Source organism: Urocitellus parryii, chromosome X (assembly GCF_045843805.1).
Source record: "Urocitellus parryii isolate mUroPar1 chromosome X, mUroPar1.hap1, whole genome shotgun sequence".
Lineage (NCBI taxonomy): Eukaryota > Metazoa > Chordata > Mammalia > Rodentia > Sciuridae > Urocitellus > Urocitellus parryii.
Window position 1 is genome coordinate 74,818,537 of NC_135547.1, and position 17,232 is coordinate 74,835,768.

The 17,232-nt window shown below is 45.5% G+C and overlaps 1 protein-coding gene across 2 annotated transcripts in view; it reads left to right on the forward strand.

Moving 5' to 3' along the window:
- Positions 1-16,996, forward strand: part of Eda (ectodysplasin A) — a 324,387-nt gene extending 307,391 nt beyond the window's left edge. The window contains exons 3-8 of one of the 2 annotated variants that reach the window (XM_026399991.2): positions 1,331-1,354; positions 5,686-5,865; positions 7,315-7,349; positions 8,317-8,368; positions 11,217-11,347; positions 13,151-16,996. In XM_026399991.2, the coding sequence (XP_026255776.1) occupies positions 1,331-1,354; positions 5,686-5,865; positions 7,315-7,349; positions 8,317-8,368; positions 11,217-11,347; positions 13,151-13,402 (674 nt within the window). In that variant the 3' untranslated portion in view covers positions 13,403-16,996. The remainder of the gene's footprint in view (positions 1-1,330; positions 1,355-5,685; positions 5,866-7,314; positions 7,350-8,316; positions 8,369-11,216; positions 11,348-13,150) is intronic. The other variant, XM_026399992.2, reaches the window with a different exon arrangement.
- Positions 16,997-17,232: the final 236 nt, after the last annotated feature.

The following is a 17,232-nucleotide window of genomic DNA, read 5'->3' on the forward strand; positions in this document are numbered from 1 at the left end:
TCCCATCTCCCACCCCTTGATCCCTTTCCTAAACTCATCTCCCTTTAATAATCATGAGATCCAGCCCACCTTTCTTTTCCTTTATTTTTTGTTGTGTTTTTCTTTCTAAAGGGCTTATGCAACCCTGGCCACACTGGAAGTCCTATAGGTTAGAGACTCTACTGACCTCTAGTAAAGACTGCTGTCATTGCTAGAGATTTTTCCAGGCTTGTTACAAGGATCAAATGAGAGAATATATGTAAATATGCGTTATAAACTATAAAATAATATTTGAACCCTTGATGTTCTTTTTGTAAGCTCTGGTGGGCCCTGACAGTAGATTAATGTTGTACGATATTGTTTTTGTGGGATTTTGGAACAGCTATCCTATACCTGTGTCTAAAGAGAGCCAGATCCATCTACAGAATGAAGAAAATGAGGTCTCTGAGAGGGAAAAAATGAGTGGGAGGCACCTAAACTGTGTATGTCAAGGGAGTGGTTGTCCCATATTTCAGAAAAGCCTTGGGTTTTCTGAGTGTTCTCTGTTGGTTAAAATTATTTTCCTTAAGAGTAATTCCCAAGAAAATGCTTGTGATTTCACTATCAATGAAACTGTTCACACTTCTTTTAAAGCTTCCATTAAGTTATGGTAAATGACAGTGTGAGATCATGTGGACCCCATATGAGTGTGTTAAGTTTGCAGTATTATCTATTTCTTTATTTTAGTTGTAGAGGGACACAACACCTTTGTTTCATTTATTTATTTATATGTGGTGCTGAGGATAGAACCCAGTGCCTCACGCATGCTAGACAAGTGCTGAGCCACAACCCCAGCCCCTGGTTGCACTATTTTAATAACTACCAAATTAAATCACTATTAGAAAGTGACTAAAAAGTAAACTGTTGCTGTTTTGCTCCTTCCATGAAAACAACTCCTTTTTCTTTTCAGCTTCCCCACATGAGACGCCATATCAGGTCCTCACCTGGATGCGTGACTCTTCAACCTCAGGACTTGCAGAATTAATGGAATGCCGTCCTAAGGTTGTTGAGTTATGCGTTTCTAGGCATTTCATCTCTACAAAGAAGCAGCCATTCCCTTCCCCCAAAGACTAAGGCTGAAAGATTTTTCTCTCTAGGAAAGAATCTTCCTTGTCATATTTGTGGTCTCAGCAGTCAGAAAACCAACTGGGAAGGCTTTGTAGTTGGGAGATACTTTGTCAAGAACCTGACCCTTGGCAGTCAGGCTCCCTTAAATTTGCAGGCTTGGAGGTCCCTTGCAGGGCCTGTCTTAAAAGAGTAAATATTTTCTATTAATTTTTAGTGACTTAATTTTCCATTTTTTTTCTAATAGGTCCAGTTAAAAACAAGAAAAAGGGTAAGTTAAGCTCTTGATTTAAAAAATTGTCTTGTCATGTCTTTTCTAAAGTTAGAAGAAAAAAAATCAAGGGAGTAGGATTTTTGTGTTAATTTCTTTCAACATTGTTTGTCTATTATTTATTCAATCACCTATGATGTGTATGAGCATTGTAGTTTTTAAAGAACAAAAAAAAAATGGTTCTTCAGTAGTGGTCCATGAAAAATAAAACTGATTCTCTAGCAACATATAAAAATTGTTTTTGTTTTTCTTATTGCTTTCTTCACACAGGGCCTCGTGCATGCTAGAGCAAGTGTTCTACCCTGAACTACATCTCTGGCATATCCTCATCCTTCCTTACTCTTTCCCCTGCCTTTCCTTTTTCTCTGTTGTTCCCTCCTTTATCAAATCAGTGATTATATATGAATGAAGACCTGAAGTGCTTATAAGGAAAAAGGTACACTACCTATGGAAAATGTCAATATTTTGGTTTTGGGCCTAAATCTCAACCTATTCAATTTCCCAGATACTCAGGGAAGATATGTCTTATTTGTAGGGATTCTATATCCTTTTCTCTATGATGGGAAAACTAGACTATAGTGTTACCCTGATCCTTCAGTCTTTCCAAAGAAACTTCTAGTTGGGCAGCTCTGTTGTACTGTTTCTGGGCCAATAAGTCTCCATTGTTCCTGAGATGAGACTGGCCCAAGGGCTGGTACAAATGCTCATTTACTTGAAGAGAAGCATCCAAAGACAAAACAAACTCCAAAGAAAGGACTAGGTGATATGATACACTCCTTATGTCTAAAAAAAACCAACTATGAAACTAGTATATTAGCTTGTTTCTGGGTTCTGGCCTGAGGGGATGATAGATAATGTAAAAATAATGATTTTTCATTTAAATGCTTCAAGTGAAATGACTCTATTGAGATTTATGGAACTTTCTAGAATAGGTTATCAACCTCAGACTGAGTCAAAAAGACTGGCTTCAGGTACAGTCTGCCACTTCTGACTGCCAGGGTACTTTGCTGCCTTGAGGTACTCAGGACCCCATTGTAAATTTGTTTTCCTTTTGTAACGAAACTGAGGCCCCCAGAGGACCTCAGCTGAGCAAAATTAGAAAAAAGCAGGAGACTGGAATCAGCGAAGAAACCTTTCTCTGTGGGACCTGTGCATTCATCACCAACATACTTTTTTTTAATATTTATTTTTTAGTTGTAGTTGGATACAATACCTTTATTTTACTTATTTATTTTTATTTGGTATTGAAGATCATACCCATGGCCTCACACATGCTAAGCAATCACTCTACCACTGAGCCACAACCCCAGCCCACCAACATACTGTCTTTTAAGAAAGTAAATTTGGTCTTTAAATGTTTAGTTCTTAACTCTTGTCACATCCCTTTAAGACAGAAATTACAATTCGGATCATTGCCCAGCACTGCTACCTCGTGTATGGGACATTATTGAGAAGAAAATGCACATGAGCTTTAAGCATTTACTTTAGCTGAAAGTGATTTAGAAGCTATTTAACATGGATTTCCTTGGACACAGTGAATAGGCTCATGCCTGAAGAGTTAAATTGAGTTATTCCCTTAATTTTCACACTTTAATGGAATTTTCCTACTTCTATAATTCATTCATATTCTCATTCTCTCTCTCTCTCTCTCATTTTGGTTGTGATTTCAATATTTAGGGATTTGCTAAAATGTTAGGGAACTGTCCCTTTGATGAAGTTCAACTTTGAAAGGAATATGCATATTCTTCTAGGACTACACAGGGTAACTTTCTAAGCATGAAAGTCTCTGGACTTTTGTATCATGAAATATTCTGTTAGGAAATCTGAAGAAGGAATTCAATCATCTAAAGTCAGCCTCTGGTCCAGAGGTCATTTTGAACATGCTCTTCTCTGGGCCTAACTTTCTATAAGTATGCAAGTATAAGAAGCACACTTGCCTGATTGCAGAGAGGCAGAGAAGACCAGCTGCACAACTAGATCACAGCAGGAACTTTTTCTCAAATGCCTTCTAACATTTTCATAAGTGAACATTCTCTGTTTACACTGCAACCATTATTCTCTTGGACTGGAGGAGTTTCTGGCTGTAATTCTTCCAAAATTACATTAAGCAATTACAGGAGACTCACATTCTTGAAGCTGAAGTTTTTGCTACCCACAGAACACCCTCTAGCTGGAAAAATCTCTGTTAGGCCCCAAAATGCTAGGATACAGGATGGTCTAATATGCACCATCCTCTGTGTCTACTCCACCCAAAAATAATGAAAGAGAAGCAAGTCTTACAACCAAGCTAGGAAAGTTTCCTGGCTGCTAAGGGTAGGTCAGTCCTCCTAGGGAACCTTAGTCTCAGGAAGAAACTTAAAGAAATCATTGAGGCCAACCTCCTCATTTCACCGATGGAGAAACTAAGGCTCAAGAAGAGGAAGGGATATGCCCAAAGTGTGACTATGGCAGAGCTGGGGCTTACATTCTTATCTCCGGAGTACAGATTCCACTTCTTTCCACTACACTAGCTAGAATTGAAACTTGGGCGCTGAATAAGCCTGATTTGGAAGCTGTCCAAATCTGAAGGGAGATGGTTTTCCTGTTCAGCATCTTAAAATTGGCTAGATGTAGAAACTGAGCAGATCCAATCTTCTGCTGCTAAGTTCAGGGAAAACTCTAAAGCTCAGACCTCTAGGTCTTTAAGGCTACAGGGACTCTGGGAGAGATGCTCTCCACACCTTCCTTTATTTAACTCCCTGGAGAAGAGGCTCCCCAGTGATCTGTTCTTTCATTCCAAATGCAGATGTGGATAAACATGGACAGTTGGCCTCTTGAGTGGCTTTGTCATGAGGATTTGGTTTCTTGGACATGAGGCATTATTTTCAAAGGAGGACCTGATAAGTCAGGACAGGATTTTTCAGGCTGAGTCTGATGAGCAGGGAGTTGGAGTCAGTATGAAGATTTTAAAGACAGGGTTGTCTTTAAAATTAAACTACCTCAGCTGAAGGCATTGTGGTGGAGTCTTGTAAAAGGCTTCCATTCCTGGGACTTCCACAAAATTGTGAGAGGGTGGTAAAGGGAAGAAGAAGACACTGACTTCTGAGTGACTAGCTGCAGTCCTCAAGTGGAGCTGCTCAAAGCAGAGAAGTAAACAGAAAGAGCTGGAGGCTTGGGTTTAAGTCTCACTTAGCATGACTACATCCGGGTGGAAATGTTGGAAGGACAAGAATATGAAATAGGAGAACTTAGATTGTTCTGGAAATATAGTGAGGACATTATAGTGATTATAATGAATAATACATTTGAGAATAGGGCCTCTGAGAAAAGACTCTGGGAAGTTGGATTATTTAGCATACGAAAAATAGAGATTGATGGGTAACCTAATGTCTTTGAGTGTATAAAGGTTATTATGTCAATGATGCTAACTATTCTTCTCTGTCTACACAAAGGATGGAATAAAAGTTTAAGCTGCCATAGGAGGGATTTCAGTTATATCTACCAAAGAACTTCCTAACAGTGAGCAGTGAGGGGTGATAAACATTGGAACATGTTACCAAGGGAGTTTGCAGAATTTCCTTTCCCAGAGATCTTTAAAAATAGAGTTTAGAGAGGTCAGCTGAGAAAGCAATGCCTGCTGCCTTCTCCTCAGTTCTCTCTACTCTGCCTCCCCTTACTTCCTGTTGTTTCTCAATATCCTCAATCGCTCTTAGCTCCCTCCCTCCCTCTTTCCCTCTCCTCCTTTCCTCCCTCCCCATCCATTTCTCATTCCCAGCTAGCACTGCCCCCATCTCCATCCCCACCCCCATCTCCTGCATATCCTGACTCCAGTAAGTGTCTTCCCAGAGCCAGTGGCATTCCTGAGGTCAGGCTATCCAGCTTCCTCTTGTCATCCACATCAAATCCACCAAACTAGGCAGTTAACATGAAAGTCCCACACTCTTCAACAATGGCCCAGTTCTGTAAAGAACCACAAAGTGACCCATAGGTCTGACTGCTTGGTAGTTGTTGTCCTTTGGACTCAGCTGAATTGTAACCTTCTCTTTGAAGACTCCCCTGACCTCTTCAGCATTTGGTCCTTACCATTAATGTAGCACTCCTACTATTCTGTGACTATTTCCCCACTAGACTGAGCTCCTTGAGGGCCATTTATTTCTGTATTTTCCTATCCAACTGAGAGAAGGGGTAGGGTATGCGTGATAAAAGTGTCTAGCTCTTTAGCAGGAACTTCCAGCCAGAGGGCTGACTTTATGTCATTGAAAGTCTCTAGAACTCCTGACAATATATTCCTGACAGTGCACTCTCAGTAGTAAATAACTACAAATGTAACTCTGATTCTTTTTTTTTTCCAGGAAAGAAGGCAGGGCCGCCTGGGCCCAATGGTCCCCCAGGACCTCCAGGACCACCAGGACCTCAGGGACCCCCAGGGATTCCAGGAATTCCTGGAATTCCAGGAACAACTGTCATGGGACCACCTGGTCCTCCAGGTCCTCCCGGTCCTCAAGGTCCCCCTGGCCTCCAGGGACCTTCTGGTGAGTTCTCCTATCTCTTCACCCCCCAAGCACCTTATCAATACTTTTACAGAGCAAGAGAGGGTGATCCTGAGAATGGTTTCAAATAGTGGTGATGGGATTGATGTGCAATAAGAAATGCAGGTCTCCTTTCCCAGTGTAGAGCTAGGAACTGGACAAGCCAAAAGAGTCTGGCCTACTCTACCTTCTTGTTTGTACCGACCTGTCAATGACAGGCTACCTGATCTTGCCCCATGTGAAATCTTCCGTCACAATATCCCTTGATTTTAGGCCTCCCTATAGTGTACTAGTAAATTTACATGAGCCAGAGAGAGGGGCCATGATTCATTGGGGTTCCTGTGGAGGATGGAATTGGTCTGCTCTGATTCCCAGCATCTAGCTCCACATACGGATGCTTGCATGAAAACAGACTATAGGGAGAGATGTTGAAGGCTGGAGGGTAGTTTCATCCCTTGAACTCTGAGGTGCCTTTCCTATAGATGTAGAGAAGTAGTCACTGATGGTTAAGTAGCTGGAAATTTATGAGTCGCTCAGACTATGAATCCAGCAGACCAAGGCATCATGGCCATCCTGTTCTGCAACAAAGTGCTACTTGCACTAGATCCTTATCCCACAATACTGCCCAAATGCCATTTCATCCCTTTGCATCTTTTCCCTGGGGCCCAGAAGAGCAGCCAAAAGGTATGGCTGCAGACTCAGACCTGCCTAATTGGAGTTGACAGGAGTCAGACTGGACTTAGGTCAGTAGTTATCTCTTTCTCCTGCTCACTTCCTGTACCTTGTGGTTGAAAGAAATGGACTTTTTATAGCCAATTTCTCTAGGTCTGAGAATTCAGCAGCAGGACTCATATTCTTTAACTTGGAATTCAAATAGGGCTAAGCAGTGTTACCATGGCCACAAAAGACAAAGCTGGTTTTAATCCAATCATTCCACAAATATTAATTGAGCACTTTCTGTGTACGGAGAAATACATTGCTGAGTGGTCCCTGTTCCTGTAGAGTTTATGTCCTGGAGGAGAAAGAGACAATTAAAGAAACCAGATCTTTATAAATGGTTATGGGCTCCATGAAGACTATTAACAGACAGCAAAAGAGTAAAGAAGCAGGTACTGTTGTCTCCTCCGTTACATAGGGACAGGGATACCCTCTCATCACTCTCCATGGGTGCTCAGTGGGGCTTACCTTAGGCCTGTATTGGCAGAGGCCAGCTTCCCTGCTGGACGCCATGCCAACTGAAGATGAAGTTCAGGGACAGAAAGGAGAAAGAAAGGGCATCCTCTCACTTCTCAGGGCCCCCCATTGCATTCTGACTCTCCCCACAGCTCTAAAACTTGGGGAAGAAAGCTCAGACAGGGCTGGCCCCAAGGAGCAAGGTTCAGTGCCACTGGCTGTTGGGTGGGGAAAGGGTAGAAAGAGTACACCCTCTTATTGTCCTGTCCTATTTTGCAGGTGCTGCTGATAAAGCTGGAAGTCGAGAAAACCAGGTTGGCTGGGAATTTCTGTCTTCCTGGGGCAGAGGGAAGGCCACAGGCTTAGAGCAGACTTTCAGGCAGCTCCCTACCAAATTTCCTGAAGCTTTATTTGGTGAGGACATCTTGGAGGTTCTGAGGATTTTCACTTACAGACCCCTCCCATGTCTATGAATAGAAACACGTTGCCCCAAGGCCTGCCTTTAGCTATGGGAACCTGTCTAGACAAGACTTTTTCCCCCTCACTCCACAGGAGACAGAGGGTCACCAGAGCTAGACTCAGTAGTGAATGGAAATGAGCCAACAGTCAGGAATGTTCACCTTGGCCTCCGACTCCCCACATACCCCAGACACCTAGTTGGCATTCAAAGTGCCTAGGAGACAGAGCTGAGGAGTTTAAGAGTGTGTCCTTGAAAACTAGCCAACTACCTCCAGGCCAAGCCCAGCCTAGGCTTCTGCCTTAATGACCCAAGGGGCTCCTCCCTAGTCTTTGAGCTTCCTAATCTGTCTCTGTGGGCAGGTTCTGCTGCCTTGCCTGGCTTTGTCTCATCTCAACCACCCTCACTACAGCTGTTTGGCCACTACACTGTTTGGCCACAGTGCACGATGGCTTCGTGGGGCCATTTTATATCCATCACCTCATTTGATCCTCAGACGTCCCCGTGAGAGAGGCCAGAGATTCTTATAATCCCCATTTTTCCCTGTGAGAGAAGCCAGAGATTCTAATAATCCCCATTTTACAGTTGGGGAAATGAGGCTCAGAGGCACTATATTTAGCTGAAGTCACATAGCGTGGAAGTGGCAGAGCTACAAAATTATATTGCCCTCTAGTAGAAATGTAGTCACTAACATCCCAAGATTGGGGAGAGGAATAAGAATTGGGATACAAAAGGAGACTAGAAATGAGGGATAGAAACCTGGGAACCGTGGCAGAGTGAGAAACTATTACAGTGACTACTCTTTATCTTTTTCATCCTCCCAGCCAGCTGTGGTGCATCTACAGGGCCAAGGGTCAGCAATTCAAGTCAAGAATGGTAAGAATCAAAGTAGGCTGCCTCCCTGAAAGGAGCATCTCTCCTCCCTCATCCCCAGCCTCCAAATAATTGTCCAGCCTAGTTCCTCCCAGGCCTATGAGGTACCCTTGGCATAGAAGGCTATTCTCTACTCCATCATGCCCTCTACTGGCTATCCACAGTAATGGCTTGCACCAAGATCAATTGCTACACCTAAATTGCATTTAGAATTCACTGATGAGGGAGCTGAAAGGGACTTGAGACATCATCCACCCAGATATTCTTGAAGGATGGAGTCTATATCAGAGTCGCCATAGAGATATGTGTAGTTTGATAAACACTTTCACAATACAAATTCGAGATGGGAAAACTACATAAAATTGAGCTCTTCTTGTGTGATCACTCTAAAAAGAGAATGAGTGGGGGTGCTTCTCAGGGAATGAGGATTATGTTAGAATCCCTAGGGAGTATGAGATGCTAGTGTCTACCAAAAGGGAGAACATGTTTAATGAGGTTGAGGAACACTGCTTTAATGTAACCCCTGCATTTAAGAGATGGAGAAATAGCTGGGTGTGGTGGCACATGCCTGTAATCCTAGGGACTCCAGAAGCTAAGGCTGGAGGACTGAAAGTTCAGGGCCAACCTCAGCAATTTAGCAATGCCCTGCAACTTTAAAAGATCCTGTCTCAAAATTTTAAAAAAATAAAATAAAATGTAAGGGCTGGGGATGTGGCTCTGTGGTTAAGCACCCCTGGGTTCAATACCTGGTACCAGAGAAAGAGAGAGAGGGAGGTGGGGAAACAGAGTCCCATAGGGATTGAATAATACCATAATAATGTATGTGGCTTATGTTTGTATGGTACTTTAGAGTTTTCAACATGCTTTCTTTGTTTTTTATTTCATTTGACCCTCACAACTGCCCTATGAGGTAGGTATTAGCATCTTTCTACAGAGACAGAAAGCAAAACTCAGAGAGGTTAATTAACTGGCCAAGATGTCATAGTTTTTTAGGAGCTGAGATTTGAAACTGTTTGCCTGGCTCTTTGTACTATGTTATGCTCCTTCGGTGATATGTATGTCCACTCCACTGAATGATTAGGTTAATTTTCTTCCCCAAAGAGACATGAACATTCATTAAAGAACAGCACTTTGAAATAATGTCCAGTCCCCAGGGTGCCCAAAGCCTAAAATGCAAGAACCCCCAGGAGCCTTAGGAAACAGCAAGCTAGCCAAGATGCCAGATGCTTGCAGAGCTTGGACTGAAAGGGAGGGGTTGTGAGTATGGAGACGGTAAATGAAGGCCAAGAAACCTGCTATATGGGGACAGCTTTTAAGAGCCCAGTCAGTCCTGAACTGGTTGTGCTGAGTTTCCTTAATGATTGGACTTAGCTATTCCCCTTGCCTGCCACCTGGATGTCTGACTTAATAGCCTCATAAGCACAAACAAAAAAAAATGAGCAGAATGGCACCAAAATCCTAGCAGTCCTGCTGGGGACCAGGTGCCATGGGCCCCAGGGTCTGGAGTGGGCCATGATTACCATCTGTCCAGGGAGGACAGGGACACATAGGGAATAGATTTGTTTGAGTGTCTGGAGTGATGGCCTTAGTATTTTTTCTGTGCCAGCAGCTACTGATTTTGTTTCTGCTAACATATAGCAAGACTGTTTCCAGCCCCCCTTGGCCACTCCCCAGTAGTTGTCCATGCTGACCTTTAGTTCCACCAGAAGAAGTGAGGGAGTCAGAGGTGACAGGAGATCATCCAGAGTAGTGCACTGAAGAGATGGAGCCAGGGCAACTCCTCCTAACTCCATCCTATGTATGTATCACCTTGAGGAAACATGGCCACCTATTCCAGAGGCCTCTTTCCTCACACCTCGGAGAGGCAGCCTCCTGAGACTGACCAAGGATGGATATTCAAAACATAATTTCTTGGGTGAAAAATGGATGGCTGAGAGGGGGAAAAGGCTCCATGAGCTTGGGTTCCCTCCACTCCACCCTGTCATAGTAGGAAGTAATATCCCTTTTTCTTAGGATGAAAAAAGGGAAGTTTTCTTCTACCCTCATGTGCTGGCTCCCCCTGACTGGGGTAGAGCCAAGAGGTAGATGCCTTGCCAAGGGTGCCTCAACTCCCAGACACCCTCCCCTATCCTTCTGGCTGGTCTACTGCAACCTGGCAGTCTATCCCTCACTCTCTTAAAGATCCCTTGCACCTATGGGGCTTGATTACTGGTGGTCACTAGCTCCAGTTGACATGGAGTCTCAATCACCTCTGATCCATAAATGTTCTCCAGATAGACCATTCATTGGGCTAAGTAATTGCCTGAGGACCCAAGGAGGCTTTCCAGAAAGGAGTGGGTGTGGAGGAACCATAAAAAGGACTCTCTTAAGGAGGAAAAATCCCATGAACCTATGAAACAGGAGAGGGATTCAGGAGCTATTGCTGGGAGAGTAAAATTGAATAATAAGACCTAGCCTGCCACTCAGTGTCTGAATTTTGCCTGTGCAGGCCCCATAAAAAAAAAAAAAAAAAAAAAAAAAAAGAAAGAAAAGAAGAGTGCCCACTCTTCTCTTACCACCAGCACTCCAAATTCTAACTGGAAGGTGTTGGTTAAATACTCTTTCAGACAAAAGAATCAGGAAAGGAGGGATGAAGAAAGATAGGCAAAACACAGGGGCTCTGAGGCAGGCCCAGGAGTCCTTTAATAAACGGCACTACTTCCCTGCTTCCAAATGCTCTTCTTAAAGCTTGGCCTCTGGGCCTTCCTAGTCACCTGGGGCAGGGTAGGGGATTGTATACTGTTTGGTATTTATTTCTATTGCCCAGATTATTCTGACATGTACTGACTGACTGCCCTTCTCTCATACTGAGATCTTTCAGGTGGAGTGCTCAATGACTGGTCTCGCATCACTATGAACCCCAAGGTGTTTAAGCTACATCCCCGCAGCGGGGAGCTGGAGGTACTGGTGGACGGCACCTACTTCATCTATAGTCAGGTAGAAGTGAGTACGGTCTTAGGCCTAACTCTTCTTATATCCAGAATGCAGATCCGGTGCAGGCCACATAGGGGCACTATGGAGACAGCCAAGACTATCCATTGGCTAACTTCCTGCTTTGGCAGGCTGGGTGGGGGTGAAAGGGTACTGCCCCGGGGAGGGCATTGTAAGGAGGAATGAGGTGGGGGGGCTGCTTCATTTTTTTTCCTAGCCATGTATCATGGAAAAACTGAAAAGAGGCCCCTCCCACATCCTACTATCTGATTCCCTCCTGCAGGGCCCCAGGCCCTTGTTTTCCCTCTGAACTGTTTGGTTCTACTGCCAAACTTGAACTTGGTCTCAGCATAGTTTTTGAGAGTCAGTTCCAGGGCTGCTGAGAACTGCTTCCCACAACACTGCTAGCTTGGGCATTATAATGAATTGTGCTCCTGCGGACTTTCTCTCCACCTCAAAAACATTTCTGACTCTTTCCTTCCTCTTTCTCCCATTTGTGTCTCTGTCTTTCTGTTTCTGTTATTCCTGCCTCCTTCCTTCTGTCATTCTCCCAGGCCTTTCTCCCTCTGTTTTTTGTCCTTTCCCTGCCCTGGGCCCACTCCCCAGGTCTGCCAGTGCCCATCCACTGCCATTCCCCATTGGGTGCCCCCGCTGGGGGGGGGGTCTCCACAGAGTTAGAAGTAGATGAGCCTTGAGATTGGGGCTTCTCTGGGGTGGGCAGCAAGCAGGCGGATGGACAGAAGGACTACGGAGCCAACAGATGGGTCTCACAGGAGAGTGGCCAGAGAAGGTGGGTCAATAAGCATTCGCTGGGCACACTGAGCATCCTGGCATAGCTTGGTCCTGACCCAAGAAATAATATAGCACCTGAATACACAGCTCCTAGCTTTCATAAAGCGATTTAGGGTGTCAGATGGTCTCGACCCCTATGGGGCATGTGGGTATGACCCCAATGTCTTACAAACTACATGCCATTTGGTGGTGGCCAATAATCAAAAGGGGATGGGGCATGATGACTAAGGGTAATGCAGATGGAAAAAATTACTTTTCTAAATGTAGGGGAGAATTGAGAGAGGCCCATGCAGGCTAGGAAAATCCCTGTGACACCAAGCCATCAAGCATAGGTTAGTGTCTCCTCCTGGCCATGGGAGTGAAGTTAGGTACCTGGGTTCTGCCCTTCCAAATTTGATATATCATTTGTGGTGGATGGCTCACCATCTTTCTGGATCTGTTTCCTTAGTCATCTAATGGGAGTGTCAAGGGGTCCTGTGATTAGGGAGAGGAGTTTAGTGCTGAGAGGGGCTGCTGCAAGCTGTAGGGGCTTCTGTTAAAGAGCTGAGAAAATGGAATACCATTACTATGACCTCCCTGGGGATCAGTGACTTCTAAGTTTCGTAGCACATAGTCATTGGGGCTTGAACTTGGAAGTTAATTTTTATCTAGAGCATTAATCAAGCACTGATTGAGCACCTAAGGTGTACAGATCACTGTGCTTCATACCAGGGATGGGGTGAGGAGGTGTTGAAGGGGCAAACAAGGCACAATATTTTACCCTCACAGAGTTTGTGACAGGTGTGCTGTTGTAAGAAAGGTCTGCTCAGCCACCTGAGCCCCGTGGAATAGGGGAAAGACAGTGCATGAACCTATCACCCTGCTTCTCCTATTGGCCCACTAGCATGCCTTCAAGTGGCACTGCTCCCTCTACAAGGTACACTGGCAGCTCATCTCAGAGGGTCCTGTCTGGTCACTATAGGGGAGGGCCCCCACCCTCTCTTTCCTCTCTTCCCCAATCCCTTCTTGTTGCCTCTCACCCAGGTTTACTACATCAACTTCACTGACTTTGCCAGCTATGAGGTGGTGGTGGATGAGAAGCCCTTCCTGCAGTGCACCCGCAGCATCGAAACAGGCAAGACCAACTACAACACCTGCTATACTGCGGGTGTCTGCCTCCTCAAGGCCCGGCAGAAGATCGCCGTGAAAATGGTGCACGCCGACATCTCCATCAATATGAGCAAGCACACCACCTTCTTTGGGGCCATCAGGCTGGGCGAAGCCCCTGCATCCTAGACTCCCCCCATTTTGCCCCTGCCCATGTCCCTGCCCCAGGTTTGGGAGCCGGGACTCCCAGAACCTCTAAGTGCTGCTGTGGAGTGAGGTATATTGGCGTTGCAGCCACAGAGAGAAACGCCCCTGTGCTATTTATTCCCCAGTGACTCCAGGATGATAAGGCCTGCTTGATTTTCCAGAATGACTTTGATTTAACAGGACAGTTGATGGAGCCCCAGGGTTTACAGGAAGCAGAAACCTTCTTTGGCTCCTTATTGACTGGCTTATGGCATGACTCTTCAACCCCGAGGTCCCTGTTGTCAGATTTATCATTGTTGCACTAAAATGAGGACCCAGGGCAGTGGACCAGAGAAAGTGAAGGTGCACTCCAGACTCTGGGGGTGACCCCAAGGGTGCTTCTGCTCCTCTCTTGGCTGGGGGTGGGGCAAGGGTGGCATTAGGCTACAGCCTAAGGAGAGAGCCAGGAAGGAAAAGATAGGTGCTGGTGGCAGAGACCAGGGGAAAAACCTGCCAAGCAAGTGTCCTTGGCAGTGGAAGCATTCTTGCTGCTCTGCACTGTGACCTGCAAGAGGGTCAGGGAGCCCTTCCCACTCAGGCTGAGAGCCACACTGTGGCAGCTTTCTGGGCTCCAGAGACGGGAACTTTGCTCTGCCAGGGAACCATTGCAGGAACAGCCACAAACCTGCCTGCATAAGACTCTGAATCCGTACTTGGGGCCACATGTCTCTTTGTTTACAGCTATGCTGCATGCTCAGAAAACTCCCTAGGGTCCCCCTCGCAATTGCACCTGCCCCAATCTGACTAGAACTCCTGTCTTCTTTCTCCACAGAGCCTACCTCTGTCTGAGACAGGTGCCTAACCTGGGACCTGTGCTTATGTGAGTCTGGGATATTCTTTAGCTTACCTGGGCACAAAGAGAAGTTTCCATTTACTAAACAATACAAGTAGTATTCATCTAATTCTAATCAAACTGTGTCTGAGGGCAAGGGGTTGGACTGGATGACCTCCAGACGTCCCTAAGTCAAGTTCTAATATTTGTGACTCTTAGGCAGCTGCCACAGTAGCCTTCTGAATTCCCAAACCCTAGACTGCCCTTGGGCATCAGCAAAGCAGAGTTTTACTACCTGGCATAGAAAGGGCAAGAGATAAGACAGGGGAGTTTTGTCCAAGTTACCGAAACCCAAGTGATCATTAGGACAGGCTTCATCCAAAAGCACAGCAGCCAATGGCCTATTAGAGCTTAGTCACCCCAGAGCCCCTGCTGCTTCACTGAAGTCAGGCTCAGGAGAAGCCAGCATCTGGGTATTGGGCGGGGTTCTGTACCCTAGCTCAGGTCCAAAGGCTCCTTGGCCTAACCCCAAGCTTCCTGCCAGGTCAAATGCTAGGACCATTCAAGGGCCTTATTTCTACCTGCCTGGATACAACCTGGCTTCCAAGTGCTAGGTCCAGGCCAACGCTGTGGGGTCAGCCTTGTACAGTTTGCTCCTCTTGTTCCTAAAATCTGTTTTCTTTTGAGGAGATGGGAATACATTCCTTCAGGCAACTGGAATGTACCAAGAACAACAGGTATTTCTTTCTCAGATGCGCCTCCCCTTCAAGGGTCAGGGCAAGAAGTGGTGGACCAGGCCTCTATTGTCCAGTTGCTAATGACAACCTTGCAACCGGAGGCGGAGGTAAGGCAAGCTACAGGCTCAACTCCTTTAAAGTGCCTTACACAATCTACTAGGAACTGGCAGAACCTCTCAAAGTTTGGAAAGTACTTTCTCTTTTATTGTTTCCTTTGAAGAAGGCAGAGCAGAGAATATCTCAAATGCCATTGTTTAGATGAGGCTCAGAGAGGTGAAGTGCTTTGACTAAGATTTCACCCAGTTTAAGTCAGCTAGGTCTGACTCCAAAATTATTCCCTTACATCATAGAACTGTGTGGAATTGGGGTCTATAGAGAACCAATAAAGGTGATGATATGGAACCAAGATCCTTGAGAGTCTTAGGGAGAGACCCAGAGATGCCCATTTTCATTACTTGATAGTAATCCCAGTTCTCTTGACTGTCAGGGGCTCTTGTAGCAAAGAGTCAAACATCTCTTTGAGAAACAGCCATCAGCCATAGAGGCTGCTGAGAAGAATATCAGCAGCCTCTGGGACCCCACAATGGGTAGCCCCTGATGTTCTTTTCACCCATCTGACAAAACAAGCAGCCATCACAAATGGAGTCCTACTGTGGGCAAAGTCCTCCTTACAGACAGACAGCCACCAGGAGCCCACTGACTCTTCACAGCTACTAAGTGACTCCTTATCTCTTTCTACCAGAACACAGAGACCTTGATAACATCAGCATCTCTCAGGGAAGATTCGAGAGAAGGCTGATTCTAAAGCCAAGTGGGTATGAGGAGAAAGGAGGAAAAAACTTCTGAATTGTACCCCATCCCATTCTCCAGATATGGAAGGGATTGTAGGGAAAGCAGGATTCCCACTGGACCCCACATTCTTTCTGAACCCTCCCTAGAGGGGGAGTGATGGTAAAGGAAATAAGAAATAGCTGGGGAACCTTGTTGTGGTCTAGTCATTGGTGAAGTAGTGAAGCAGTTTACTGTTGGAGGATGTGGAGATAGATTTACAGTTTGGAATTATGATGATGGGAATTTACCAGAAGGCTAAGGCTAGTGTGGAGAATGGGACAAGGACATTGGAGGGGAAGCAGATGACAGGTTTGCAAGAGAATTGCATGTCAGGAGCCTCTGCCAGCTGCTTGGCTTCAACAGCCAAGCTGGTACAAAAGGCAGCTGTGGGAGGCTGCTCAGCTACTGGTTCCCTGTAAAATGTAGCATTTGCCTTATTTCCCCCACTTCATCCATCCTGAGTCATATTTCTTTTGCTTAACAGGAAAGGGCTAGGAACCCTGTATGCACTCACATGTGAGTGTGTATGTCTTCTGTAACTAGAAGATTCAGAGAAATTTAAAACTAAAAAGGCCTTTAGAGGGAATATAGTCTGACCTACATTCCACCCTCTTACTCATGTGGAAACCGAGGCCCAGAGAGGGAAGATGATCTGCCCAATGATGAGCAAGCTCTGAACTCCAGATTCAACAGAGAAAAGGAAGGAGAAGAGCCACCCCTGTTGTACAGGGCCACCTTCTTTCTTCCACCCACCTACTCAAGGCTGGACGTGCTTGGCCCCCTTCAGGAGCCTGGCCAGGCAGGGAGAGGAGAGAGGCAGCCTTCATCAGAACTCTGCTCTGCCCCCCACATACACATTTGCCCAGCTCCTGCCTATGTACTAAAAGGTTCCAGATTGGCCCAGTACCAGGAAGTTCTTAGGCCACCCTAGTGCTGCCTCAGGTCCCATCCTTGCCTCAGGGCTCCCCTAGGCCTTGCCAGTACAGAGAAGGAACCCAATTTTTTTCTCTTTTAATCCATTTCAGGGCTCTCCAGGAGGCATTGGGGTGTGTTATTTCTTTATTCAGAGAGCTCCAGCTGGGATAGGGGAGAGTAGGCTTTGTTGTGAGAATGGCCTGGAGCAGGCCCATTGCTGCTTTTGGGGGGTCAGCATCCAGTGTGAGATACTGTGTATATAAACTATATATAATGTATATAAACTGGGATGTAAGTTTGTGTAAATTAATGGTTTATTCTTTGCAAATAAAGCGCTTTCCCCCTCCTGTTCTTGAAATCAGTTTGAGCACTTCCTATGGGCTAGGTGCTTCTTTGCAAATTATGCCACTCATGAGCTAGAGAAGGGACCAAGGCACTCATTTCAGAGGGAACAAAAGAAAGAACATAGTCTGAATTTCCTGTCAGGAGCATCCCACATCCTCTCTGTGCTCCAAACC